Source organism: Patagioenas fasciata, chromosome 9 (genome assembly GCF_037038585.1).
Source record: "Patagioenas fasciata isolate bPatFas1 chromosome 9, bPatFas1.hap1, whole genome shotgun sequence".
Taxonomy (NCBI): Eukaryota; Metazoa; Chordata; class Aves; order Columbiformes; family Columbidae; genus Patagioenas; species Patagioenas fasciata.
In genome coordinates this window covers 13,271,387-13,298,218 of record NC_092528.1, presented here as the reverse complement: position 1 = coordinate 13,298,218, position 26,832 = coordinate 13,271,387, and the positions used below count along the sequence as shown (strand labels likewise).

General features: G+C 43.2%; 2 protein-coding genes across 3 annotated transcripts in view; one reads left to right on the top strand and one right to left on the bottom strand.

The window, feature by feature from the left end:
* Positions 1–1,597: 1,597 nt before the first annotated feature.
* MOGAT1 (monoacylglycerol O-acyltransferase 1) lies at positions 1,598–24,175 on the bottom strand. Of its 2 annotated transcripts, none has more exons than XM_065845108.2 (6): positions 23,927–24,175; positions 13,442–13,617; positions 12,827–13,028; positions 10,311–10,485; positions 6,451–6,650; positions 1,598–5,181 (listed from the first exon to the last, which is right to left on the bottom strand). In XM_065845108.2, the coding sequence occupies exons 1-6, from the start codon at positions 24,018–24,020 to the stop codon at positions 5,027–5,029; spliced, it is 1,002 nt and encodes a 333-aa protein (XP_065701180.1). In that variant the 5' UTR covers positions 24,021–24,175; the 3' UTR covers positions 1,598–5,026. The 2 variants fall into 2 exon arrangements, with proteins under 2 accessions (XP_065701180.1, XP_065701179.1); XM_065845107.2 differs by having other exon boundaries at positions 13,442–13,620; positions 23,927–24,173.
* Positions 24,176–25,047: 872 nt separating this feature from the next.
* Positions 25,048–26,832, top strand: part of FARSB (phenylalanyl-tRNA synthetase subunit beta) — a 36,826-nt gene continuing 35,041 nt past the window's right edge. Inside the window, exons 1-2 of the mRNA XM_065844915.2 lie at positions 25,048–25,156; positions 26,251–26,306. Of these exons, the coding sequence (XP_065700987.1) occupies positions 25,099–25,156; positions 26,251–26,306 (114 nt within the window). The 5' untranslated portion in view covers positions 25,048–25,098. The remainder of the gene's footprint in view (positions 25,157–26,250; positions 26,307–26,832) is intronic.

Here is a 26,832-nt window from a genome sequence, read left to right as displayed (position 1 = left end):
CTAGGTTCTGTTTTAATGTGGACTTCAATACATTTTAAAGCACATATATGTCCATATTATTGTCTAAGAATTAGTGCTGAGCAATTTCCCCAGGAAAATGGTCCATGTCTCTACAGGACAGTCTCATCTCTACAAACAGTGAGAATGCCAGTTTTCTAGGCAACAAACCTATTCTCGATACTTAGATACTGGTTGTTGACTGCAGAAGGAAAAGATGAGACCACTGTTGATTCATCTTAGCCAATGAAAGCTCACAGCCAATGTGCTGGGCTCGCTCTTGTTTTATTACATTTCATTGTAGCCATTCAAAAAGCAATGGGACTCCCTTCACGTCAGCAGGAAATTTAATTAAATATAAACTGCATGAAGAGATGGTGTCATTTGGCTAACAGTTGTAATGGTTACTACTGACCGAGATGGACAAGAACCCAGGGCAGATGTTGGCCAAAATGAGGCAACAAGTACTGCGAGGTCCCAGCAGGCTGTAAGGGACCCTGTCTCTCTGTGCACTGCAAAAGGCTCTTCCCAAGCTTCTGCTATTTGTGAAATGGGCTGCTAGGATCTGGAAGGCAACCATAAATTACATGGTTCCTCGCCTTCTTTTAGTTACTTTTTTAGAGGGATGTATTTATCCAGTATATGAATACATTGAGTAAACCAATTTCCTCCTGTTTCTCTTATCCTCCTTCCTTTTCTACAGCTCTATTCTGTCCATTAAACTGAGACGGGATGGGGGACTGACAAGGTCTGCAATACAGGCAGTGCCCCTGCAACCCAACAACATGAAATGGATGCCAACATGAAGAAATGTCAGTGGAAAAATCATCTACATCCTTCAAGTCCACTCAGTTCCCTTCATAGTCAAGTACTTGAGTACGTAGGTAACATCACTTACCTATCACAAGCAGTTGTGACCAGGATTCGTGTTGCTGCAGCGCTTTGAGAAGCATGAAGATTTAGTTGCTCTCCATTCCTCATTTTTCTCCATTTCTTGCTTTACAGGTATAACTTGCTTCTTTTTAGTGTTTCAGCAAAAACAGGATGTGATGTTGATCCATTCATTGATAAACCATGACACACCTCCCATTTACACATACATGGGTATAATGAGACTAGTTCAAAGCAATCTGAGGCCACTTTTCATGCATTTTTTCCCTTCATAGCATACTGAGATGCAAAATAGCCCAAGTGGCTATTTAGTTCCCTGCTTCCTAGAGTTATGCAGAGCCTCTGCAGGTTTGTTCTCCTTCCTATGGTACAGATACCAAGACTTGGACTCCCTGATGCAAGTTTCACTTAAAATTCAAATTTATCCTTAAACTCAAGTTGAATTCAGCTCCAAAGGCTCTTAGTTCACCAGCTCCCCAGAGGAGTCACCCACCCTCCAGCAGCCCCTGGGTGCTGTTACAGCTCAGCCATCCATCCGTCCATCCATCTGTCCATCTTCCCTGCCCCGTTTTCTCAGCATGTTTTGACCACCGCCTATAGCTAATCTAATCTGACCTCTTGAGCTCAGTCAGACTCCCACGGTCCACAGGATGGAGCCCTTACCCAATAGCAAGGATGCACATTTGAATTCCATGCAACACAAGCACACTTTGGTACAAACCTTTATTATCTCACACCTCCCAGCCACAGCTATCACTGAAACAACTGACATTCATATTTTACAAGTACCATAAAAAGTTAAAGTGTAAAATATGCTTTGTAGTTCACAAAGCCAAAATTATTGAGGATCAGCTTTCTGTAAACAACAGTTGGCAGAGAGATGTTCGCCCACAAGGGAGCAGGCAGGCATCGTCAGCTGGAGCACCCTGGGGAGGCGGTGTTTGCACGGTACACAGGCACAGTATCTTGCTGACAGACGACCAGCTTCCTTGGGATTACCCGTGACATCAAAAGGCACACGGAGAAGCACACCACAAAGCAGGCCCAGTAAGTGTGGATGTCCCACCAAAAATCTGAGCACTACCCGATTATTCTCACTGCAGCTGGGGAAGAAGGTTGTCACCATTCCTGCGAGCTGCTTGCTCTCGCTTTGTGAAGCATGAACCACAACAGAACACTCTGGTGACACTTCAGCTCCTCATGGCTGCAGCAGCAGCAGCATTGGTGCAGGCACCAGCCACATCAGCTCTACAGCTTCCAGGGCTCTGGCCTTTAAGGTTGGTGGTGCAGGGCTGTTTTACAAACCCACACGCTAACACAGAGGTAAATATTCTAGGTGACACCATGCCTATCAGGTTGAGAGACCTGCTATTTTAGAATAGTCCTTGATACACTAGACCATTTGTTAATAGTAGCAGTTTGGAAGGACCATCAATAAGCAATATGCAGCAGTTATTGAGCAACAATATATATTTAAATAGCTTGGAGATTTTGTTTTCTTTTTTTCCTCCATCTTCCTGTGTTACAAAGCAATGAAAATTCCAGTAGTCAGAGGAACACAATCCCTACTTGTTCTAACTGTGCCAGTTATGGATGGTACTCAGAGCCCATAAATAATATTTTCATGGAATTCAGAGGTAAGCCTGTTTGTAGGGTACCCTCTGGACCAGATACTGCTCCCAAATCAGTATTCATGTATTCCCTCAAAGTTTTGGCTAGTTTGATCAACAACAAGCCATTGTTACTTCCTATCCTCAACTGAACGCTAATGCTTATAAATTTACATCCTGAGCTTCTATATCATTAAGGTAATGGGAAAAGAGCAGACTGAGAATGAGAGGAAATATCTCATTAGAGCAGATGATCTAGGACAGAACCATCTGACACAGACACAAATTCTTCTTTCATGAATAAACAGCACTACTCATCAGGGCAAGCAGCAAAAACCCAGATCCAAACAAAATTTCTCACAACTGGCTAAGAAAAAAATGGCTTTTCAGGGCTCATCAGTTACTATAGTCCTTGGGACCCTGGAGACATCTTCCCACGTATCAAACCTGGCATGTTTGACCTCCCTAGACACTGTCTTTCCAAGAGCTGAAACAATCCTGATCTTAAACTTGTGTGAAACACGCAGTCAGTGCTTCCTCTTCTCAAGCCCTGATCCTCAAACCTGTTCCTGCTGAACAATAAGGCACCACTCAATATTTTGTATGCATACATAGTCCTTCAGAGATCTAAACACAGATCTAAAACCAGGGACAGATGAGGAAGTAAAACATCCACACGCATGGTGCCAAGAAAGCTCGAGTAGAGGTGAATTGTGGGCACACTGATGGCAGTCTGTCAGGGAAGAGCAGGCTGCTTCTTCAGGCATTATGAATTTGAGCCTCGCCTCCCTAAAAGACATCTGTCATCCTAGAGAAGTGAGAGCAGGATTCAGTGCCTCAGTGCTGGTCACACCTGGATGACAGGCACTAGGAGGAACAGCCCTCCTATGGAAACCAGCTTGTTGCTGGAGCACATCAGATCAACATTGATCTACTCTGTATAGCAAATATTTATTCGGCTTTAGTTCATTAGGAGTCCCCTCTGTAGGAATCAAGATATTTCCACTTTTTAAGCATCTTCATCTTGCAAAGATTTTTTTTTTTTTCCCAGAGTTTTAATTTTTTCCCCAAAATTCCATCTGCATTTCTTTCAAGGAGTCTCCAGCCCAGCAAGCACACAATGTGTCCAGTGCCTTTGTCCATCCAGTGCTACTATTCCTGGCAGCCCCTGGGGCTGAACTGACCTAGCTGCAGATGCCCCAGGCTGCCTGGCAAGGCTGTGCACCTAACTGATGTAATATTCAGGCACCAAAACTGCTTAAAGAAAACCAAATACTCCAATAAAGACAGATCTGCAAAGTCCATGTACAGATAAAAAACATTTACTAATGGAAGGATTTATCTTGTAAAAGTTCAATAATACACTATAATTCTCTTCACACACCATCATCTCCAAGACCTAGGCATTTTAACTGAAAATGAGTTTAGCTAAATTTTTTCTTTTCTTAAATGGATATCCACATTTAGGATAAACCTTCTCTCAAATTTAGGCACCTGGTTTATACAAAAAGCATCCTCTTAACCTGCTGCCCCCTAGAGCTGTGCTCTCACTGCCCTGGCAGCTCCAGCTGTGTCACACTGCAGCACAGCTTTCCACATACTTCCCCACATCTGTCAGTGGGGAAGGAAAAGGCATTTATCAAGGGCACTTTCCTTGGTGATGTTTCTGAACCAGACTGAACAAGCTGTGTTCCCCTTCCTCCTGTGGAAGAACATATGATCATAATAAATTTGCACAAGGTGTAAGATCGTGATTCCCTCACTTGCTTCCTCAATACACTTCTCCCGTCCTGTGCCTGGCATCTCTGAGGCTGGCACTACCAAACAAAGCTGCTTCATCTTCCGAACTGGTGATTCAAAGCACAGCCTGTCAAAAAAAGTTACAACGTTCAGTGCTTCCCACCACCCAGTGTATACATGCACACAGAAAACTCAGCACACTTCTCCAATCACAGGGTTTGCTCTGCTCCATAATTTGGAACAATCCCCTTTTGCCGATATCCTGTTCAAGGCAGAAAGCTCCTTTTTATTCTTCAGTTCACATGTAAATGGCTTATAATAGCCATCTGCTGAAAACATAGACAGTCATTTCTGTGGAAGAACAGCAAGGTTTTCTCATAGTCAGAGAAGCATCTGATGTCATGTTTGATACATGCTGGCAAGTCTCTCAACTTCTAATCAAACACTTCTCAGGTTTATACTTTCCTGCTCGCGATCTCATGCTGGGGCAATTTCCTCTGCTCAAGCCACGGTTTGGTACCATGGTGGTAAGAACATCTGTGTGGAGTCTCTCACTAGTATTTCTGGTACAGAAGAACCTAAAAGGACAACTCAAAACAGCACTGGCTTCAAGGCTCACACCCTAAGGATTTATTTTTCCCCAAGAGTAAGATAAAAATCAATACATCATCTAACAATCCCTTCTTAAAGTTATTCCTTACACAAGGATAATTACAGATTGCAAGAAAGACATCTTTCAGCATACACTGTTTTCTTCCACGAGATTTGGAATTCCAAATTGTAATTCGCTACTCGAAGATGAGGGATTTATGCTCAGGGATCCCATAATTTCTTTCGTGTTCTTCAAATAACTGTCTTAATTTCTGCAAATACAATGCATGTAGCTGTTCAATCTCTTCAGTGGTGGGGTTCAAGTTCTGCTTCACATGGATGGGGCTTCCCACTGTAAATCAAACACAACAGCAGCATTAACTTAATTGATGCCTCTTTTAAGTAGAACTGCACTCCCTCATGTACCAGCTCCACCACAGCTCCCGGCGAGGTGGCAGAATCACAGCACAATTCTCTGGCCCTGGGGACTGATCCTGCCTCTCACAAACCTGAGCTTTGGGTGTGGTTCTCCACTTCTTCTTTGCTCAAGTTCAGATAAAATGAATTTTAAAACCCCATCATTTCAGTCTGGCAACAAAAGAGCAAATGAGAAGGGAGTTAAGCTCTAACTTGAAGGAGTAGTTTACACTTCAGAGTACAATCTCAGGGGTCATGTGCTGTCTTGTCATCCCAGTAGCACTCCACAAATTCAAAACTGCATTTAAAAAAATGTACCTTCTCACTGTCTTCTGTTCTGTCTCAAATATTAAAGGTATCCCATGTGAGAGACATGCCTGAGAGGACAATGGTACCTTCAACTGCACAGCCACATGAGCAGGACTGATGGAAATACAGATATCTTCTGATTTATTCAAAATGAATATTGCTGCACCAGCAACAGAAATGTTGTTGGCTACCTCAGCCTAGGGAGTGGTAGCTCATAAAGCCCTCAAAGCCTGTAAGATGCCTCTGAACCATCCACTGCCCACAAACACCATTCCAACCAAAATGTTCTCCAATCGTTGCGCAAAGCCTGCTACCTGCTCTGTCAGACCGAGAGCGAGCACAGGAGGCAATTCCATGGAGGTCCAGGGAGCAGCCTCCTCCTCTGCCAAAAGCTATGGCTAAAAAGCTTGTGATACGCTATAAGAAGCGTTCCATAATCTCAGTCGTCTTTGTGTGATTCAATCACTATGATTTTGACAGCTCTCCTTGCACTAGAAGTGCTGAGAGCTTAATAGAGTCAACCAAGATTACAGGTGAGCTCTGTAGAAATGCAGAAAGTTAAAAGCACCCCCAGGAGCTCTTACAAAGGCACCTGAAAATCCCTTTCAACAGATGTTGCCACCTCAAATTGCATGGTGTTGACTAAAGGGAAGTCTAGTCAGAGCCACAAAGAGGCTGGTCCTGCATTTTTCCTGCTGCAGCTTCAGCTGCCAACAGCTCTTGCCACTACATGGTGCTGAAATTCAGACTTTATGTGGCAAGGGGTGGGAACCCAGCCCCGGCTTGAGCAATATCTTAGGGGGTGTGAAATCAATATACATTCAATACAAGATTTCCAGAAGCATGAGTGGGAACACCAAACAACCCTCAAGCCCTTCTGGAGCAGTGAACTTACCAACAGTATGAATAGGTTGCCTGTAAGGTATTAAGCCAAAGCTGTATTGAAATATCCCTCTAGCATGAAATAGTGGTAAAGCAAAGCCCATTTTCTTTTGCAACTTCTCCTGTACATTTCGGAGCCATGAACCTTTGGGGTTTGCAACTTGCTTGAATAGTTCATTTTCACCAAAGGAAAACACTGGGACCAGATGAGCCCTGTAAAACAATGAACACACTCAGAATCCCACATCAGCCTGCACTTGCACTGCAGTTCACATCAACGGCGTGGAAATGGTTTCACAATAACCAGCACAGAAAGCTTTGGCAGCTCAAGACCTCATCAGCAACAGGCATTCAACTCTTTGGATCCGCAGCTGCTTTGGTTTTTTTGTTGTTGGTTGTTTTTGGGGTTTTTTTTAAGTGCTAACATATAGCTAGAAACTAGCTTGTGGGTAGTATTTAGCTGATTGCTACCCATTACAACATTTTATGACTGTTCATAACAATAAAAATGAATAATTGTATATATCATAATTATGACTGTGATCTTCTCCAGCACTATTTCAGCAAGTCCACCCTTGTTCCACTGCATTTTCTCCCTTGGCAACACAGAAGCCTCATTGCTAACCTAATAATGCTCCCAGCTGGGCAGCGTCAAAACCAGATCTTGGCTTTCCTCTGCCTTTTGACCGGAGCAATGCACGCACATGATTTCAGCACAAAAAGCGTGATAAAAACCAGACATCCTTACAGACATAAGTGCACTGCCAAATTCCTCTGCTGACCAATTGCCAGTGAAATCCTGCTTCCTACAGACTTCTTCGAAAACAGCCTTAATCCATTATTACCAGAGGTCAAATCCTACACACAGAAATTATACTCACTCACTTTGGCTCCTCCACAGCCTAATGAATTCTCTTTCAGTCCACGAACTGGCTTGGAAGGAAAGGCACTGATTAGCTCCTGGACAAACTACTTAGGCTGATGGAATCAGTGCAACAGACAAAACCACCACTATATTTAAAACCTTGACTGCGATATGCTTTTTGATGAATGCTTAGTTTCATTAAATAGTATTCTACGCAGTTTAAACAAAAAAGAGCAGAGTAATCCTAAGCAGCCTCTGAAGGATACAGAGATGTTTTATTTGCTTTCCTTAAGTCTTAACTTCTATATCCTAGCTCCATTCAGCCCACACTATCTTCGAGAAAAACCTCCCAGTAAAATAGCAGCACTGCTATAATATGGTCAGGATAAATTCCTGCAGAGCTCTGAATACCTGAGGAGGAGGCACTGAGGACAGAGCTGGCTGGAAAGTACTGTGGACAATCAAAACGCACCTGTATGGAAAAACAACTGCTTCTACAGCTTCTCAAGCCTGAGGACCCCAAAAGACTATCATTCCCACTCACTGACTTGTGTCTGCTCAAACATTCTTTCTCAAATAGAGCATATATCACCCAGCCACCTGTAAAGGAAATATTGGAAAGCCTGGTACATACTGTGGCTGTGTAAATACTCCACTTTTTACAACACTAAGACAAACAGGAACATCTTATGGTGCAACAGTAACCTGAGCCTGTGGGATTTGTTTTAATATGGTAAAGGCTTTTGCAAGATGCTCTGTAGGAGGTTGAGACAGAGAAATAAGTAATTTACGATTGTGAAACAAATGATAAGTTAGCTGATTCATCATTTGTTTCATGGCTATAGGATTTCTTCACTTCACATCTGATATCTGTACTACCTTGGACCAAAATGTCTTTTCCAGATGTGCAGAAGACTTTTGTTGACATATTCAGAACAGATTTGACAAGTTCCTAGCTGAGCAACCACAGCTTCTCTGTGCTGGCAGTACAGAGGCCAGGGCCAAAAAGCATAGGTCTCCACATTGCCCCTGGTCTCCACATCGCCCCTTCATCTCTTGGTATTTGATGCTACAGATCAAAAGCACCAGAAACACATGCAGGCACTGACGGCAGGTGGTTCTTCTCATCTGCCTCCCGCAAGCCTTCCTCGTCCTTTCCACTCAAGTTGGAAACTCGTTTCCCATTTTATTAATTGTTAGAAATAAAATTTTAAAACCAGAAGCAATTACTGCATGTCTTTGAACTCAGGACTGCTGACAATGCTGCAAGAGCTGTAATGGCGAGAGTCATTCTGTCCTGCTGTCCCACAGCCCTACTGTAGAGAAATGAAGTCAGGACTCCTCTGCTCCACGTAGAAGCGTTTTTTCTTTCCAGTGCTCAGATCCAGCATGACTTGTAGCCCAGTGGTTAAGGTGACCATGTGCAAGGTGCAGCTCTCAAGTCCCTCAGGCAGAAACAAGCATTATCACCCTCATGGAGGTCTCTAGACAACTAATCTTCTTTCTTAAAGTAGTAAATCAGCAAATGCTTGAGCAAGCATCAATGCAACCCTGAGTTTGTAATAAACGTCTCTCTTCACACCTTAAAGAGAGTCCGTGCCTCATTCACTACAGTGACTCTAGACAACTAATCCTCTTTCTTAAAGAGGAGGGCCATCATTTCAAACAAAGGACTTCGTAAGGAAGGAAGTGCCATTCCTGTGTTTTGTAAGTGTCCTGATCTTGCTGTTGTGTGTTGTGGATGCTTTTGAAATCAGGGCCATGAAAAGCACAGGTGTATCTGGTTTCTCAATCCAAATCAGTTTAGATGAGAGATAAACACCAACCTTTGTGATCTGACAGATCAGATGTTTATGGACATGTTAAAAACAAAAAAAACCCCACCATCTGAATATTTTTCTAAACTTTACGGTAAAAAAAGAGAAAAGCTACTGATAGTGTTTAGGATCCCACTGGATTATTCAGCAGTTGAAGAGAAATTGAGTAAAGACTCATTTAGGTACTAATGTCCTAATTTAAATATACAAGTATTGTTTCTGGGTACAAATTAGACTAAAATGTTACTTTCTATCAGAGAACAGGTCCTTTATCAGACTTCTTGTGATATGTATAGAATACCCTCTTGGAACATTTTGACACAGAATATTTTCTAGAAAAGATGGACCTTAGCATCCTGTGTGAAAACAGATAACTTGTCTTTTCAGAGACCACTTTTTTCCAGTTATTAGTTTAAAAAACTGCTAAAGATTTCCCACAACTAATATTTTTTTCTCATTGTTTTCCATGTCAATATATAATCTTGGGAGTTGTTCAGAAAGTTTAGCAGGAACAAGGCATTGGTTCCAATATCTCTAATATACAAGACATCTAGTCCAGTCCAGCCCAAACACAACACCTTACACTGTGTTACTCAAAAGATATTAATACCACCTCTGTTTAGTTACACACTGATGGCTCCTGAGATTTTCATCCAAAATTCTCAGAAACTTACACTTGCAAATAACAATTTTCAAAAGAAAGTATTTAGAATAAAGGGGAAAACAAATCTTCCCAGACCACAATTTTCAGTGATCTAATAAAACAGGGCCTGACTTTCTAATATTTTTTTGTTTGCCTAGAATGATAAGAAAATTCTATCTTAATGTAACTTCAGTTTACACAACAGAAAACAGAATGTCTGCTCCACTCAGTAATAACAGCCAAGATTTACTAATATTGTTTCATAATTCTTACTCTTTGCTAGTGCAAAGAACAATTGAAACAAAACACCAAGATACGTTAATGACACCTACTGCTTACAAATTATGAAAGCCAAAGGGAGTTTTCAAAACTCCCAATCGGATCTGGGTTGACAGACTGGCTCCTATGCCAGCCACCTGCACGTTCTTAGACAAGTGACTCTTTCAAATTCTAACTATACGAGTTTACTATATATAATACGAAAAATATTTAAGAATCAATCTGCATTCAAAGCATGCTTACTACAGCAGCCCATATGGGAAACTTACCCATGTTTCAAGGCCATTTTAATAAAGCCCTTCCTCTTGAGGATGTTCAAAGTTAAACTTCCAGGATGTGCATTCAGAGATTCCTCTGCTCCTCCGATCACAATGATCGATGCATGGCCACCTCCTTCATTATTCAGCACATATGAGACGCTCTCCTTGGATGCAGAAACCATTCCTTCAGGAGCAAACATTTTAAGAGTGATTCATTAGATTTTAATGTAAAAGTACAGTGGAATTTAAGAAATATTTTAAAATATATAAACTGCTTTAAAATGATCACAGCATAGGACAGGCTTCAAAGATTTCATTTCATTTCAACCCCTCACTCTGCAGCAGCTCCATCTAAGGCAATGACCCAACAGCATCAGAAGCAGCAGCAAAGGCTCACTTGTACCATTCCCAATTACTGCATCAACTCATTCTCTAGTAAACAGGACCTGGCAGTCATCAATCTGTTCAGGCTAAAACAGAATATATGAAGCTTTCCTCATCCTAATACTTCTAATCAAAGGCACACTGCTGTACAAGCCTTTAACATCCACTTAGACCTTGCCCTGAACTTGGTGCTTTGGAAAAATCTCCTTTCTAACAGATACATATCTGACCCCTCCAGAGTTCTTTCATGCCCTAAGTTTTACTTCAAAGGCTCATAGTGGTACTATTCACCCAGACACCATATTCAATTACATTGTATTGAATTAATACAGTATAAATGACAATATAGAGATTAAGCCCAGCTTATACTGGTTTTTGGGAGGGTTTGGGGTTTTCTGGGGGGCTGGGTGTTTTTTGGTTGTTGATTGTATGGGTTTGGTTTTGTTTTGACAAGGCTAGTATCAAAGTATGCTCTTCTGGATGCCAAGCAAGTACTTCATCTCCTCTTACCCATTTCCTCTTTTTTCCTACTAGGGACATTACAACATGGATCTTAAAAATCTCACTGGAAGGGCAAGATTATTGTGATATAGTTTTAAGAGCTGGCCACCAAGAGAAATAGCTTGCTCCTGGAGCAAGTTCAGAGACCTCAGTAAAAAGATATTTCCATTTGCCATCTATATCTTCACAATCACTGCTGCTCTGTAAAACACTGCTGATCTGAGACTTGGAAATAATCTGCTCGTTCGCCAGTCAGCATGCAGCTTCTCTGGAAGAGAAAGCAAGAGCCACTGTCTTTCCCCAGGTCAGATTGACGTCCCTGCCGAAGTGGAGGTGTCAGCCTGTGTGCAGGGCTCTGCTCCCCACTCGCTCACAGCAGCTCGTGGTGCAGTGACTGCTGCAGCCTGGCAGGTTTGGGGACAGGGAGCAAGCGACTGGGAGATGAAACAATGATTTAGGAGCATGGCTTTCCATACAAAGAAGATTTTGCAAGTGTTTTATGATTTAACTGATAACCTGCATTACACTGAAAGTCCCCTCTGGTTTATCAGCCACACACCTGTGAAGAGCTACAATGCTGACTATTATTTATCATGCTTCTTACTCAAGTTGTTTTTTACTTAAGGTAAATATTTGTTCCTATGGGTCAAAATGCCAAAAACATGTAAAGCTGACTTCCAGGCTAGGCAAAGTTTAAAAATGTCATTTTCCACCCCTGCCAACCCCTTAACTTCGCAAGCGTGAAATAATCCCCTCAGAAATAACATTTTCATGGAATGGCATTCTCTAGTATGTTGAAGTTACATAAATATGCAATTCTGATATTAATTTGAAAAATATCCTAGGCATATTTCTACAAATGGAGCAGTTGCACAGCTCATCTGAAATCACAGCATCTGTGCTGCAGTCAGGAATAAGAGCTAGATCTCTGTCTCCCAAACCTAGTCTTGTGCACCAGACCATACTTATTCAAATGCTCTAGCTTAACAAATTTAGGTAAAATAACTCCTGTATTAAGTCACTGAGGGGGAATACTAGTCCTGATTTCTTTATACATTCTTCTGTTCCTCAGACTTTATTGCTTGTTATTTTTATCTTTTATTACTGCAGTACCAGTCATGAATACCACCCCTTTGTGACAAGTGCTGCTCAGAACAAAGAGGAAAAAAAAAGTTTCTGTCTTTAGAGTTTACATCTCCATTAAAATTACACAGATTTGCAATATGGGACCTCAGTCAGAAGTAGGTAATTCTGACTAGAAATATATTTGTACGGTAGAACTTCAAGCGTTTCAGGTAAGAGATTATCCTCAATTTGTTTTACAAGTGTCTGCGAAATGACTAAATGTTACAAATTGATATACCCTTCTCTCTTGTAAATAACTGGTACTTAGCACTGCTGTCTCATAGTTCAAGGGAAAAACACTTTTTTCAGAAAGAAAAGTTTAACAAAACTGTTAATAAAACTTTTCAAATTGTTTTGCAGCAACAGTTCATCATAAAACAGAGGTTGAATTTAGCACCAACACTGATCCTTCTGAAGTGAAATTACTTACCATTTATGGATAGCGGAATAAACCCTACATTTGAAGCAGAAACTATAATACGGAGCAACAGCTGAGACATCCTGCTTTTACCTACCAGCACTCATTATGTATTCTCTGAAGAAGGGACAACTGAACCAGATGGGCATGATATGAAGATACGGAGTAAGCCCAGGAAATAAATTTTTGAAACTTGGACCGGTGCAAAAGTTTCCAAATGCTCCAGCTACCAGGACCCCATGAGGGTGAAAGCCAAGTAAGTAGTTGTAACTTGGATTCAGATCTGAGGTTTTTATAAGCTGAAAAATAGAGACAGTGGAGGACATTATACACTAGCCTCAGAAGGATTCTCAAAACCAGCAAGTATGGAGATTATACATTGACAGGAGACAGAACTGATGACAATTCATCTCCTTCTGAGCACTTTAAATTACTGTCCTGTTTTACAGCTGAACAAAGTCTAAATGGATGTGTCTGAAGATACCATGTCTAGCATTTACTGTGCTGATGCACTATCTTGTGACCCAATAGTCCAAGCAGAAAATCAGCCCCTGCCCCTTTTTGTCACTAAATCTCAGATTCCTTATGTTTTAAAAAGAAGCTAATCCACCCTGGAGTAAGTATTTGAATTTTATCAGAGAGTCTTAGCTCATGGCTATTGAAGCCATCTCTGTTCCAATGTTTACAGTCCTGTGAGAAGCATTTTACTCACGTGAATGGGAAAGTATTCCCTAAAGTACTTCCAAACAGTCCAGCCTCTGACCCACTGGGACCGTCTGCCCCCTGTGCTTGGTGTTTCCCAGTCGAGGTAGAGCCACAGCAGGTACAGAACAGCGAGGAACCAGAACCTGCCCAGGATCAGGATCACGAAGAGTCCACAGCAAAACTCTGCTAAAAGAGACAAAAAAGGAAACCATAGCAACCATTAATCATGCCTGTCTCCTTTTAAGACCTTGAATTCCCAACCCTGATAATTTTATTACCAATGCTACTCAAAACGCATAAAATGCAATTAGTTTATTCCACATTGTGTGAATGTTGTTACACTGAGGGTGAAACACCTACAAGGATGTATCACCTTGGTCTATATTTCTTAATCTATTGCACAACTGGATGAATAAGCTTACAATGATGCTGGTTTACTTTAATAAAACAAAGCATAAGCTGAGAAACAACACACTTGTCTTCTGCCCATGGTGGGGGTGAACACTAATGTTTGGTAAGAGAACATCTGGTTTACCTAAGGCAGAATAAAAGGAGAGAGCAAGAGCTAAGAAAAAGGTGATGATCCAGTGAATGTGAAGGGAGGAGAGCTAAGGAAAGAAAGAGGGGAAATGGGGCCACAGCAAGATCTCTTTTCTAATAATGGGAGTGGCGTAATAATTTTCCCTTTCTATTTCTTAATTTCTCTACCTATAAAATAGGGATGGTGGTTCTATTCCCTGTGAAAAGTGCTCTGTGATTGGCCAGGAGATGCACTAGACAAGACCTAAACATTAAGAGGTTCGATTTCAGCATCTGAACATGCCACTGTTAAGCGGAAACTCACCATTACTATGGGAACACAACAACAGTTTTAAGTCCTGATACTTTCAGACACAGGTTAATACGGAATGTACCATCCTACCACAATAATGATACGTAGGAAGTGTATCACACACAATTTGAAAAGCCATAAAAAAGATGTTTGATTAACAAAATGTGTTACTTTGGGGCTCAAGCCTGAAATAATTATTCAGGGAAACTCCCTGTAGAAACATTACCTTTGTAGCACTTGCAGAACTTTGCGCTCTTGCAGCAATTCAAATGGCTAAGGACGGAGTGTGCTGAAGCGCAGTTCAGCAGTACCTGTAGCAGCCTGCTCACCCCTCTGGCTTGGGAACATAACGCATCAGCCTCACGGATCGGAGTAACTCAGCAGACACTGAATTCCAGGTTTGCAAGGAAGCTGGGGCTTTAGCCTCATGCATTTATACAATGGCAAGCAAAACAGGACCCAGCCCTCACTGGAAGTCTCAACAGGCAGAGTTGTATGTAACAGGTATTTTTCTGTGGTATTTTACAAAGCAGAAGTAGGACTTGTATGTCCCATAACTGACTGGCTTTCATGAGGGCAATATCCTGTTATGTCCTAAAAGGAGTTGCACCAGTGAAACACATTGAGCTAAATACAAAAGTAAACAGAGAGGAGTTAAAAGAGAACAGAACTACATCAGGCAATGATACAATGTAAATATTACCAGAATGGAAAACTTTTAAATAAGTAGGTGAACAAACGGTAAAAACCATCCATCCTAGTTAAGATCAGCTTCATTTGAGAAAGAGATTCCTTGGGCATCAAAAACTCACAGCAGATTCCCTATACCAAGCCGGTTTCAAGCTGCTGAAACTCAGAGCTTCACTTGGCCTATGGGCAATGTTGTGTTTCCTCCAACCTGAGCACTTATTTTTTCTGAACTTGTGCCAACTTGCCCATGTACCTAGTTTGACTGTGCCCTCAGAGCAGAAATGGATATATTGTCATGGGGTGAGAACTACTGCAGAATCCAGAAGCAGACAGAGCAAACAAAGCGGATGGTTAGGTTGAGTAGGAAAGGGATGAACATTCCCATTCCTGGCAGGGAACGAACCGAAAAATATGAAATTGCATTTGTTCCAAGGAAGGGAGAAGGGAACAACCATAAAGAAAACCAGAAACAGGATCAAATCTACTGTTTTGAAGAATACCCCCTGGTCTTGCATGGATAAGCACCTCGGCAAGAGCTGTAGAAAAATACCGCAGCTAACTGAGGCCTGCAGACCTCCAAAGCTGACATGGAAAACTCCCCAAAACTGCAACAATGGGTTCTATGGTACATCACTAATGCAGGTGGAGTAACATAGCTGAAAGATGACACTCAATTCCACAGCTCCAGAGGGAAAACTCAACTGGAATCCCATACCAGCAACACTTCAAAATAGGGCACAAAAATATTTTGAGGAAAAGTCATTACCTGTTCTTTCAAGAAGAGATACTGAAACTACAGAAATTTCTAGGAATACTAACCTGGACAGGATGCCAAGGTTCACAGTCTAAGTTTGAATAAGTATGAGAAGGTTTTTTTTAATTGCCATAAATCAATTAATTTCCATTTTTTATGCACAAATTTGTAAGTCCTTCCTTTCAGAAGGACTTTTGGCTCAGTGCAGAATCACATGGCTTTTTACTATTGGTTTCCTAGCCAAATAGCTGAAAGGCGCTTTGGATCAAAGCATCCTTGCTGTAAGCTAATTATATCAGCAGCACTAAGTGCCAGATAGCACTGTTTAATACTATGCAGACAAACATACATGAGAACAACAAGCTCTTTGCTTTGCTTTAGGTAGAACACGTTCCTGCGCGCATGTAAGGTATGGGGCGATAAGCGTGGTGTCAGCACTTCCTAAGGGGAGCTCAGCATCTTGTAGAACAAAGTCTATTTATCATTCAATTTGCAATGAGACATGCAAAGCAAATTCCTTTTACCATACCTCCTTATTATTTTGACGAATTAACAGCCTGCAAGATGAATTAAACACTGATGACTCAAAAACAATGAGCTTATAGACACAAAACCAGTGTTTTCTCCTTCAGAGAAGACACTGAGTAAATAAATGGCAATCACTTCACCTAAATTCATAAGCAAATTCCAGGCAAAAGGTGAGTAACTTGGACTTTGGTGCTTTACTACATCATTGTCTCCTTGGATGTCATTCCAGTGTACACTGTAAGCAAAATCTTTTGCTTAAAGCTTTGAAAATAACTCTGTGGCATATTGGAACAGTGGGGAAAAAGGGAAATGATATGAATTAAAAGACAAATCATGGCCATGGGACTCTGAACACTCAGTTTGCCAGCCAACACTGGTGAGACTTTACATCCCATTTCTTCTTTTTCCCCATTTACAGCATGTGGATACTCATCAGCTACAGGAAATGGATGAAAAATACTATACACAGTGTTAACTAGCAGCACTGGCAACCATCCTGCCCAATGATGTTTCAACACCTGACGCTTCACTCATTAAATAGTCTCCAAGTTTACAGCTGTGGGCACCAAATTCATAAAATAGTTAAAGACCACAAAGAAAGGAAGTAGGAAACCAACACATTGGGTGGGGAAATACAGGTGATTCCAGCAGCTGGAAGCTCCAAATGCACGTGCAGTTACTAAGGAGACAAAAATGCTTGAGTAATCGCTGTTCTGAGGGCCACCATAATCTAAGGTTGTCCACTAGAAGACAAGCCTCCCATTGCTCTCAGAGCAGTCATGGACCATGTCTGGCCAGCACAGGTGTATCCTCAGTGGCCATGGCACTTCTCTCAACCCAACCAGCACTCCAGGGTCTCTGCAGCCCCCCAGGACACCACGTAAAATAGCTCACACCAAGACCTCCGGGTTACTCAACAGCTCAGACTCGTCTGAACTATGAGCCAATTCTTGCTGTTTCCCACATGCCCGTAGCAAAGTTTTCTCAAAACACATTGTCAGTGAGCTGGAGACTGTTTCAGAGTTCAGCAATTTGAACCTCATCCCACAAAGCATATGATAAACAGGACATCTTTATCCCATTAGCAGTCTACTGAATACGCAGATAGAGAAGTGAGTTTTAATATCGTACTTCTCTGGGCTTTGGGACTACATGTGCATACCAATACACAAAGCAAGGTGAAAAGCTCATTTCTTACATCTTACAGAAAAACATCTTACATTTCTTACAGGAAAACAACAACGACAAAAGAAAAAAAAAACAAACAAACAAAACAAAAAACCACAAACAAACAAAAAACACACAGAAAAATGGCATATTTTGAACAATCACATAGATGCACCTACAACAGATCAGTACTTTCTTCACCTTTAGCCTTCAGAGCAGTAATGCCTCCAAGTTGGGTGCCTGAAGAACAGAACACTGGAGGGAAAACACAAGGAGAATTGCACAGTGATGTTTTTGTTTCTAATGAACATTTGCTCCTCTTGATTATCCCTTGAGGTACCACTGACAAGTTGATATAGGCATTAAAAAAAGATTTCCTGCTTAGTGGATTCGTTCATTCAGGGAAAAGAAAAAAAAAAATCAGCCTTAATTTCTGGAAATACTTCCTAAATTATTCATAAATTGTAAAGAAAGGGCTAGAAATTTAACCGAAATAACACATATGGCAAACGGATTCCAACAGTCCCACCCAAGGAAGACCTGAGGCAACAGGCGACACCGGAGAGGAGGCAACCAGCCAAAGCAACATAAAGCAAGTTCACACCTCTGCAGAGTACTGCTCTGCAGCTCTTACAGACAAAGTCTCCTTTTAAAAAATGGAGTCATAATGTTAGTACTATCCTGTTTAGGGCCAACTAGTCCGTGCAATGCTGTCAATATACAGTTTCCATCAGAAGCACAGGAACTTGCTACCACCTTTTACCCATGGCAGATATGGATGCCCAAGCAAACAACAAGCTAGGAATTTATTTAAACTAACTGCACTGGAAAATTGTTGGAGTCCACAGGAATTTGGTAGCCATTTCCAGGACTGAGGTAGTAAGGAGGTCAGCATATGATGAATACATTTCAGTGTCCTGTAGCAGAGGTCCTTTGTCAGTTTGCTGGTCACAACTGGGAGCCCCAGTCACAAGAATATTTGAGCATTCCTACCAAGGGAGCTGTATTTCAACACTACTATGATAACAAATACAAATCCTCAGATGCCAAGCTTTGGAGGCCAGTTTAAAGGCTTGTTTACTCTGGAATTTGCTTCCAGCTCCCAAGCAAGTAGACCTTCCATTGGCAAATACTGATAAACTAGAGATGCAGAGCACTGAGCAGTATTGACTTGTTGATAGCATGGTCTGAATACAGTAAATGCCCAAGTTACTGATTACCAAATCCAGAGACAGCATGCCAAATTTAGTCTACATATTTCCTGCTTCTTTTATTTCTCTTTAGGTATCCACTATCAGTTATGTTCACATACAGGTTGCCAAGCCAGGGCCTCTGGCCTGACACAGCACAGCCATTTTTCTCTTCCTATTCTCAAGAGATGAAAAAAAAAAAAAAAAATATACAGAGACATGGTTCAATTCCCTCCTTAAGACATAGTTAACACAAGCAGCATTCCTAGAAAAACTAGTCAGTCAAGCACCAGTAAGTACCCTGTTATTCTCCATGATCACACATCAGCACCTGCCCATGGGCTGGCAATAAACTTTGGGGACAGATGAATACAGACTGACATAAACAAGTAGCAATACCAGCCAGCCTGCTGGGAAAGGCTCGCAGAGCTTGGCAGAGTTTTCTTACGTTTCAAAACACAGGTTTTAAAACAGGCTTTGAGGAAGAATGAGGTTGTTTTAGTTAGCCAGCTACAGCTGATGAACTTAATCAGTACCAGATAACAAAATATCATTACATGTTTGAGGAAAAGGTTGTTCTTTGCTGTAGCACATTACACTGACACCTGCTTTCCCATCACTTACAATATCTTACTCTGTGGCAAATGTTTAATAATTTTTTTCTTTTAGGGAAGCCAGATCCACAACTCAAAACTGTTTCCAGCCAGCTTCAATTAACAGAGTGCTTCATGCTACATGTACAGAAGTTCAATCAGTAGACATGGGATGTACTTTAATATACACCAATGTCTTTAGTAGATTATTTTGTGGCTTCATGCATATTGAAGCATATATTTTATTAGGTACTGATTTCGTATTATTAAGTATTTTGCAAATTAACACCGGGGTGCACACACGACAGTCACTTCCTAGGTCCCCAGCAGTGAGAAGATCCAGACAGGGAGTCACAGGAGCACCATTCTCCCCTACTTCCACCTTGCCTCAAAGCAAAACCCTGGTATCCCTGTCATAGGGTTAAACTTTCTCATTTCCATCTCTAGTTGTCTGGACCAAGACACCACCACTCCACCCAAGTTACCTAGTTCTGCATTTGATTTTGTATATGCCTAAATTCCACCGTCCCTTTTCACATCAAATGCACAGAAGCTGGCAGGGGAGAAGCTCAGCGACTCAGCCTCTAGCTTTATTTTCTCCAAAATGCTGTTACCTGATTTGTGTACACTATAGAGGAAGAAAAACAAAAGGCTAAAGCACCTGCAAAGCAACACATAACAAATCTCATTGATTTTTCTTTGTTTAAGTTGTTTTGCCTTTAAATGAAACCTTTGATATAGCTCCTGCCTAGGTACTGATTGCCTCCTGACACAAGCAGAACTCACTCTCAGATGTGTGGTACTGAGCACACAGCTCAGCCCTGCAGCACACTTACACATGGAGGGCAAATCACTGTGCAACTGCTGTGCCAGAAACAAAAACCTACACTTGTTCCTAATAGAAGGATACCAGACACACTAACTGCAGCAAAATTAATTCAGTCAAAGTTATTAAGAAAAATACGTCCAAGCTTAAAAACAAAGTTTTCATGCTAAGCACCAGAGATATTGTTGCATTCATCGATGGTGACAATTTATTTTGCGTATATGTATCATGAAACCTACAGTACACCAATGGGAGTGATGTAACCTCTTTGCTCTTGTTGCCAGTTGGTCCAGCAGCACTTAGGGGCTTGGAGATTTCACTTCTCCAGGCAACTTTCTGCCTGGGGCTGGGCTGGCCAAAGGCACAGAGATCAGAAGCAGATATTAGCACACAGCTTCACAGGTGGACATGATGTGGGTGCTGAATGAGCTTGGAACAGGGCCAAGCCTGCCGCAGGACTGCCAGCCCTTGGCCAAGCCAATTAAACTCTAATAACAGCAGTTACCGACATAAAACTACATCAAAATTGTCTGTTTCAGTTTTTTTTTTTTTAATTTATTTTCCAAAATAGGTACTCTGAAATTGCAAAACTTCATATATTTGCTGTTTCAGCAGCGAAACACTAATGACTTGAAATTATGGTTCAGCATGAAGCTGGTTTGGACTTTTGCCCAATACTGCAAGAAACAACATCATTTTAGGGTTTCCTGCTTTGCAGTTTTCATAGCTTTGGTCTTCTAGGCTCCAGGCTGATACCACTCTTCTTTTAAAAGGAAGCCCATTTAAAACACTTTTCTTTTTCATGGAACTTTACCTAAACTATTTTAGCTTGCTGCACTTAAGAGCACAGAAGATGGGAAACCATATGGCAGCCTCAGCTGGCACACAGTGGAAACTGTTAGGCATTTCTCTCATTGAATCCAGAAGCTCTTAGGTACAGACTACGGTATTTCAGAACTTATTTTTGCTTCTGGTGTCATGCCTCTGGATAGCTAACAGAAGAACCTCTGCTACAATGAAAACTTGTCTTTTCTGTTTGAAGGCAAACTTTGGCAGCTTGCAGTATAGAGCAGGGAAGCACAGGAACTTACACCCGGAATTTTAAAGAGGTTCCTTTTGTATGTAATGAAATTCTGTGCACATCTGTACAGCTTTTTTGAGGCAGAGACATGCTTATTCTGCCTGTGCTCTGCAGCAGAAGCAATGTATCTATAGTGCAGACCCAGGCCAAGCCTGTACGCTGTGTGAAGAAGCAGAACCTTCCTGTTTGTGCTGTGCTACTGCAGCTATTTTTTCAGTATATGTTGACTGATTCACTCTTTCTACAAGTGGTGATGAGATTCACAGTCTTCAACAACTATTGCACACATGTATTTCACGCCAACTTGTATGTAGTCACACAAGCAAGAGCGCATTTTCAATCATCAATTCCACAATTTCAGAATACCATGCAGCATTACAACAAAACTAGCTTGGAGAGCAAAGAACAGCACAGTGTGCTTTTTTACATTAAATTCAGCTGCTCTTAAGGGTCTCAGCCAGGAAGATAAAACCAATGCTTGATTTTCAGAGTTTTCTATCCAAGTCACATTATGGAATTGAAGTTGTAATAGACTCACGGTCCCCTCGCAGCTTGCTCTGTATGCCAAATGATGTTTTCACATGTCAATTCCCAGATTTATAGGATACCATAACCTAACTCAGCTTTTGTCTTTCAGGGCACTATTTTTTAGAGTTATCTTACGTTACCTGTTAGTTCTCTCAGTCCACTTATGAAGCTATGGCACCTCACTCCATACCTTGATAGGCAACTTTAGGAACCATGTCAGTACCCTATTGATTCACTGCTCTAAATAGAATCCCTATTATCTATGTTATGAATCATTAGTTATCATATGGTATGAATCATTAGTTATCATATGGTGTTATCTATTCATGTTTTCACATGCAGACATTTTTACATAAGCCTGAATCTAGATAAGATGTTGCTTGATATAAACTAGTTCCAGTCATATACCAACCCCCAAACAACACCTACCCCTCCAACCTATCCTGTGATGAACTCATAGAGCGTTTCATTTGCACTGGGGCATCCCCAGTATGATTTGACAGTGTCACTTTTGAACTCAACAGGTTACAAACAAACAATGTTCCTATACTTTGCTCAACAGACCAAAAAAAAAAAAAAAAAGGCTGAAAAACATACAATGTCAGAAACCAACCCATTTTTCACTTCTTTAAGTCACTTAGGATTCAGCCACCTGAATTTTCCTGGCACTAGGTGAAACATTTTGGCCCGGTCACTCTGTCCTATGACTGAAAGCATACACCTACAAAATTACAAGGTCACCTTGGGGAGCTCTAAAGATAAACATCCCAATGAAAACCTAAGCAGAGAATTATTATTAGAATCAATTTGTCCACCAAAATTTGAGCATTCTTGCAAACAGATTTTTTTCATGATCACATGTACTTGCTACATGCCATGTAACCACCCATGAGACCACTTCTTGTCCATTTTCCCTGGCACTAATTCCCAGGCAGCACCAGCTGCAGAAAGCAGCTGCCTACTTGTCCCACTGAACTGCAGCACGAGTGGATTTTCTACAGCCCAGTCGCTTCTAGTAAGCACAGAAGGATGTGATTTTCTGTAGCAGCACTGTTACCAAACAGGCTAGGATAAAAATGGTTTCCTTCCGCCACCACTGAACTTCCACTGTATTATCATTGGACTGGAATAATGGGATACGCCAAGACCTGATTAAATCACAGAAATTTGAAAGCACAGACTATTTACAACGTAGCCACAAACATGAACTGTTTATAGGCCAATCACATATAATTTAGAGGTAACATAAACCAGCCAAGTGCTAAGGATAAATCTGTGAAGAGGGTTCATACCCTCCATGTTTCCCCCACATACCCAGATCATTTATGTGTGGGCTAACAACCTAAAACCAATTGTCTGAAAGACATCAGACCAACATCTGAGTGATACTACATTTGCAAGACATACTAGGATGATATGCGCACATTCTGTTTCTAAGTCCTAAAGCATAGACAATCCAAAATATTCCAACATTTCCAGTAACGCACAGGTAGTCAGTCACTCTGTACCTCGGAAGAGTTTTGTTCCACACAGGCTATTGAATTTACACAATCCATGGATCTGGTCCCAGAGTACTAAGGCTTATCTTGCCTTATCAAGTAACTAATTTTATCAAGTGCAAGATAACTACCCATGAAGGTAAGATTTGCTGCTATGAATTGGTGTTTAGTGATAGGTGTCTACTAAGATATTAGCAAAATTTACTATAGTGGAATAATCAATGGAAAAAAGTTTACCAAGTAAAATCATTAGGAACACTCTCCTAAAGCAAATGCGGACATTTTTCATTAATCTACAGAAGCAGCTGCATTTAAAGCAGTTCACTGTCAATCTTGTTTAATTTTTATCACCTAGTTACACAATAATTTTATGGGACTACAGTGTACAACAGTATTTTACAAGATCAGTGATGAAATCAGCATTAGTCATCTACCAGCCTTTATGCTCACGTTCAATAAAAAGTTGTTAGTAGTCAGAAACCTAGCGGGCATGTCAATGAGAGGACACAGGCACTAGCTTTTTACGACCATATTTGAAAAAGAACCTGTAGAAAGAAACAAACGCCAAGAAAAGAGAGAAAGCCATCCAGAGCTTTCAGGGAAGTGAAAGCCCAAGCCCAGAAGTGCGATGCTCTTGCCCGCCCGGGGACAGCCGAGAAGCCACTCGCCACCCAGCCACCTCTGCTCCCACGTGGAACCACAGGGTGACACACACCAATGCCCACGGGTGACGCTGGTTAGGTAAAAAGCCGTTTTTCCCCCTTTTCTCCCTGGGCCAAGGGCAGGAAGGAGGAAGGCTGTTACCCAGCAGGAGGAAGGAGAAGATCCACTGCAGCACGGCGACTGTCTGCATCCTCCTCTTTAGGGGGATGTTGATGGGGGCAAACTCGACCTTCATGCTGCCGGCGGGAGAGCAGCGCGGTGACACACGGACCCGCCGACTCCAGCCGCAGCCGCCGCACCTGCCGCTCCGCTCCGCTCTGCCGCCGCGGCCCCGGCTTGTGGCGCACGGACGCGCCCCCTCCCGCCGCCGGCGCTGCCCACGGCCACGGGTCCAGCAGGCGGGGTCGGGGAGGGGGCCGGGGCGGCGGCCGCCCCGGCGTAGACCGCCCCGGGAATCCTCCTCCCCCGCGCCCCGGCCCGGCCGGAGGAAACCCGATCCTGACCCGGGAGCGGGCAGAGCCTGGGCGGGTGGGGCGCGCCTCGGAACGCCGCCACACCCCGCTTGTCACAGACACCTGCGGCGCGGCCCCGCGAACACCGCTCCTGCCCCCAGCTCAGAGCAGCGGCACAGGGCCGGGACACCGGCGCTTTGTCAGTGCGAGCAGCCCGGCCGTGCGGGAGCTCCTCGCACCGGGGAGTCGGGCGGTTTGTTTCTCCAGCGCCATTCCTGCCTTCGCCCAGCCGTGCCCTCGCGGTTAAGACTCTTAAAGAGCTTATGGAAATTGACCAAGAAATTAAAATTCCTCCAGTATTTGGGTTTAATTCTTTCGTTTCTAATTAAACCAGCACACGCGCAACCTCCTCCCGCCCCCGGCACTTCACCCGGGGTGTCAGCGACTGCTACCGCCAAAAAAAAAAATCCCCAAACTTGCAGCAGCGCAGTCGCGGGTGCCCCATTCTCCGCCGGGACAGCGGGAGCCCCGCCACTCTCCCGGCCCCTCATGGCAACGGACGCCGCTCACAGGGCGCTGGGGCTCCCAGCCAACGGGCAGATGTCACCGCCGTAGCTGCCCGCCGCGCTGCCGGTGCTCGGAGCGCTGCCCGTCTCCTCCTTGCGCGAAAGAGACGGGTAGACCCACTCCAAGGGGGCTTGGTTGAGCTGACTTCGCACCATCGCGCTACGGAGCGAGGGAAACAGCGGACGCGAGCCAGAGGAATGGCGGGCGGCCTTCAGGCGACGCGGAAGAAGGCAGGCGCGACGGGGGCCTGGCGGGCGGTCGCGCAGGCGCGGTGCGGGCGAGCCGGGTGCCGCCATGCCGACTGTCAGCCTGAAGCGGGACCTGCTGTTCCAGGCGCTGGGTCGGACTTACAGTGAGTACGCGGGGCCCGGGTTCGTCGGTTCGTCTCACGCCGCTCCCCGGCCAGGCGGCCAGGCGGGCCGTGCCCGCGCCCCCGGGGTGCCGGGCGGCGCTGAGCCGCGTGGTGCGGTGCTCGCAGCACCTCGTGGCTGAGGCGTCCTGGGCCCCTCGGGCTGTGCCGGGCCCGGCAAACTCCCGAGGGGCGGCGGAGGTGGGGCGGTCTGGCCGCTCCTCGGCTCAGTCCTTCGGTCGCTGCCAGTTCGGGGCCGAACGGAGCCCCGGGGGCAGCCCCGGCCTCAGCGCGGTCGCGGTGTCGGTGTCTGGGGCGCTCCCCAGCCCCCAGCGTGCCGGACAAGCCGTGCGTCGTCCTGGGCTCTTCAGCCGTTTGCTCAGAAATGCGCTATTTGAGCCCGAGTAGCTCCTGAAATCAGAACCACGCGTTTCCAAACCGCGGTTTCTGGTTGGGGTTTCAGTGGTTTGGGAACTGGTTAAATCAAACAGGAGACGGAACAGATGGGAGCAGGCAACACACACAGCCAGTACCGTGTTCTCATTCACTCCTTCCCTGTCTCCAGAAGCGTGACTCCAGAGCTGTGTGTGGCTGACAGAGCACTTAGGGTCACACGGTGTATCCAGCCCACGCTGGAGCTGGGCTCGTGGGACACGTGGGTGTAAAATCTCCATTTTCAGGTCAGGGTTGTGTTCCTCAAGTGTCATAACGCAGCTGATGCAACCTCTGTATGACAAACTGACTGATCAGAAAAGCAGCTGTTGGCAGAAGCTGTGCAATTGTTCCCTTGTGTTTTCATTATCCATCCAGGCCAGAGCTCCTCTAACAAACTTGGGTGAGGAGCTGGTGATGAAGCCAGGCTCCTGGGCTCAGAAACTCTTGCTGTGACTGTAAGAATAATGTGTCAGTAAATGCAATATGTACAAAAGAAACTGCTACACAGATGCAAATATAAGCAAAATTCTTTAAATTATCTTTTTTTTTTTTTTAATAGCATTTGTTATCTTGTTTGAAAACATTCAAAACAAACACAAAAAAAAATACATTAAAAGTCAGAAGCCTGCTTATCAACCAAAATTCACCCTCTTTCTTCACAGCTGATGAAGAATTTGATGAGCTGTGCTTTGAGTTTGGTTTGGAGCTTGATGAAATTGTAAGTATTGTTTTTATTTGTTACTTTTGCGGTAGATGTAGTGTACTTACAGCATTCATCTTTGATGAGAGTTTGTACTGCATTATTTCCAGCATGTTCCCTAGTACAGAGTTGGTCCTCTAGCATGTACCAAGAAAATGCCTAGGCAAGATTTGGAGGATACCACACCCCAGGTACCCTCAAAAAGTCGTGTGGACAAGATCTTATCAGTACTGCAGCAGGCTTTTCATCCTGAAACATCCTCAGACATCTCCACACCACAGGGCAGAATGTGCGACACATACCTTTAGGTTCTTGTTATAAAATACTGTTGAAATAGACTGTGTTAACGCGGGTGTTTTGCATCTTGAAAGAAAAACAGATACAAAAATTGTCATGTTGGAAGCAAGAGACCCCAGGATGGTGTATTGCTCTGCTTCGTGAAGGTCGGCAGCCTGTGCCACTTGGTGTTCAGTCCCTGGCCCCATTTTATTTAGCAACATAAATATGGCCACAGACTATGTATTGAACATATTTTACAATATCT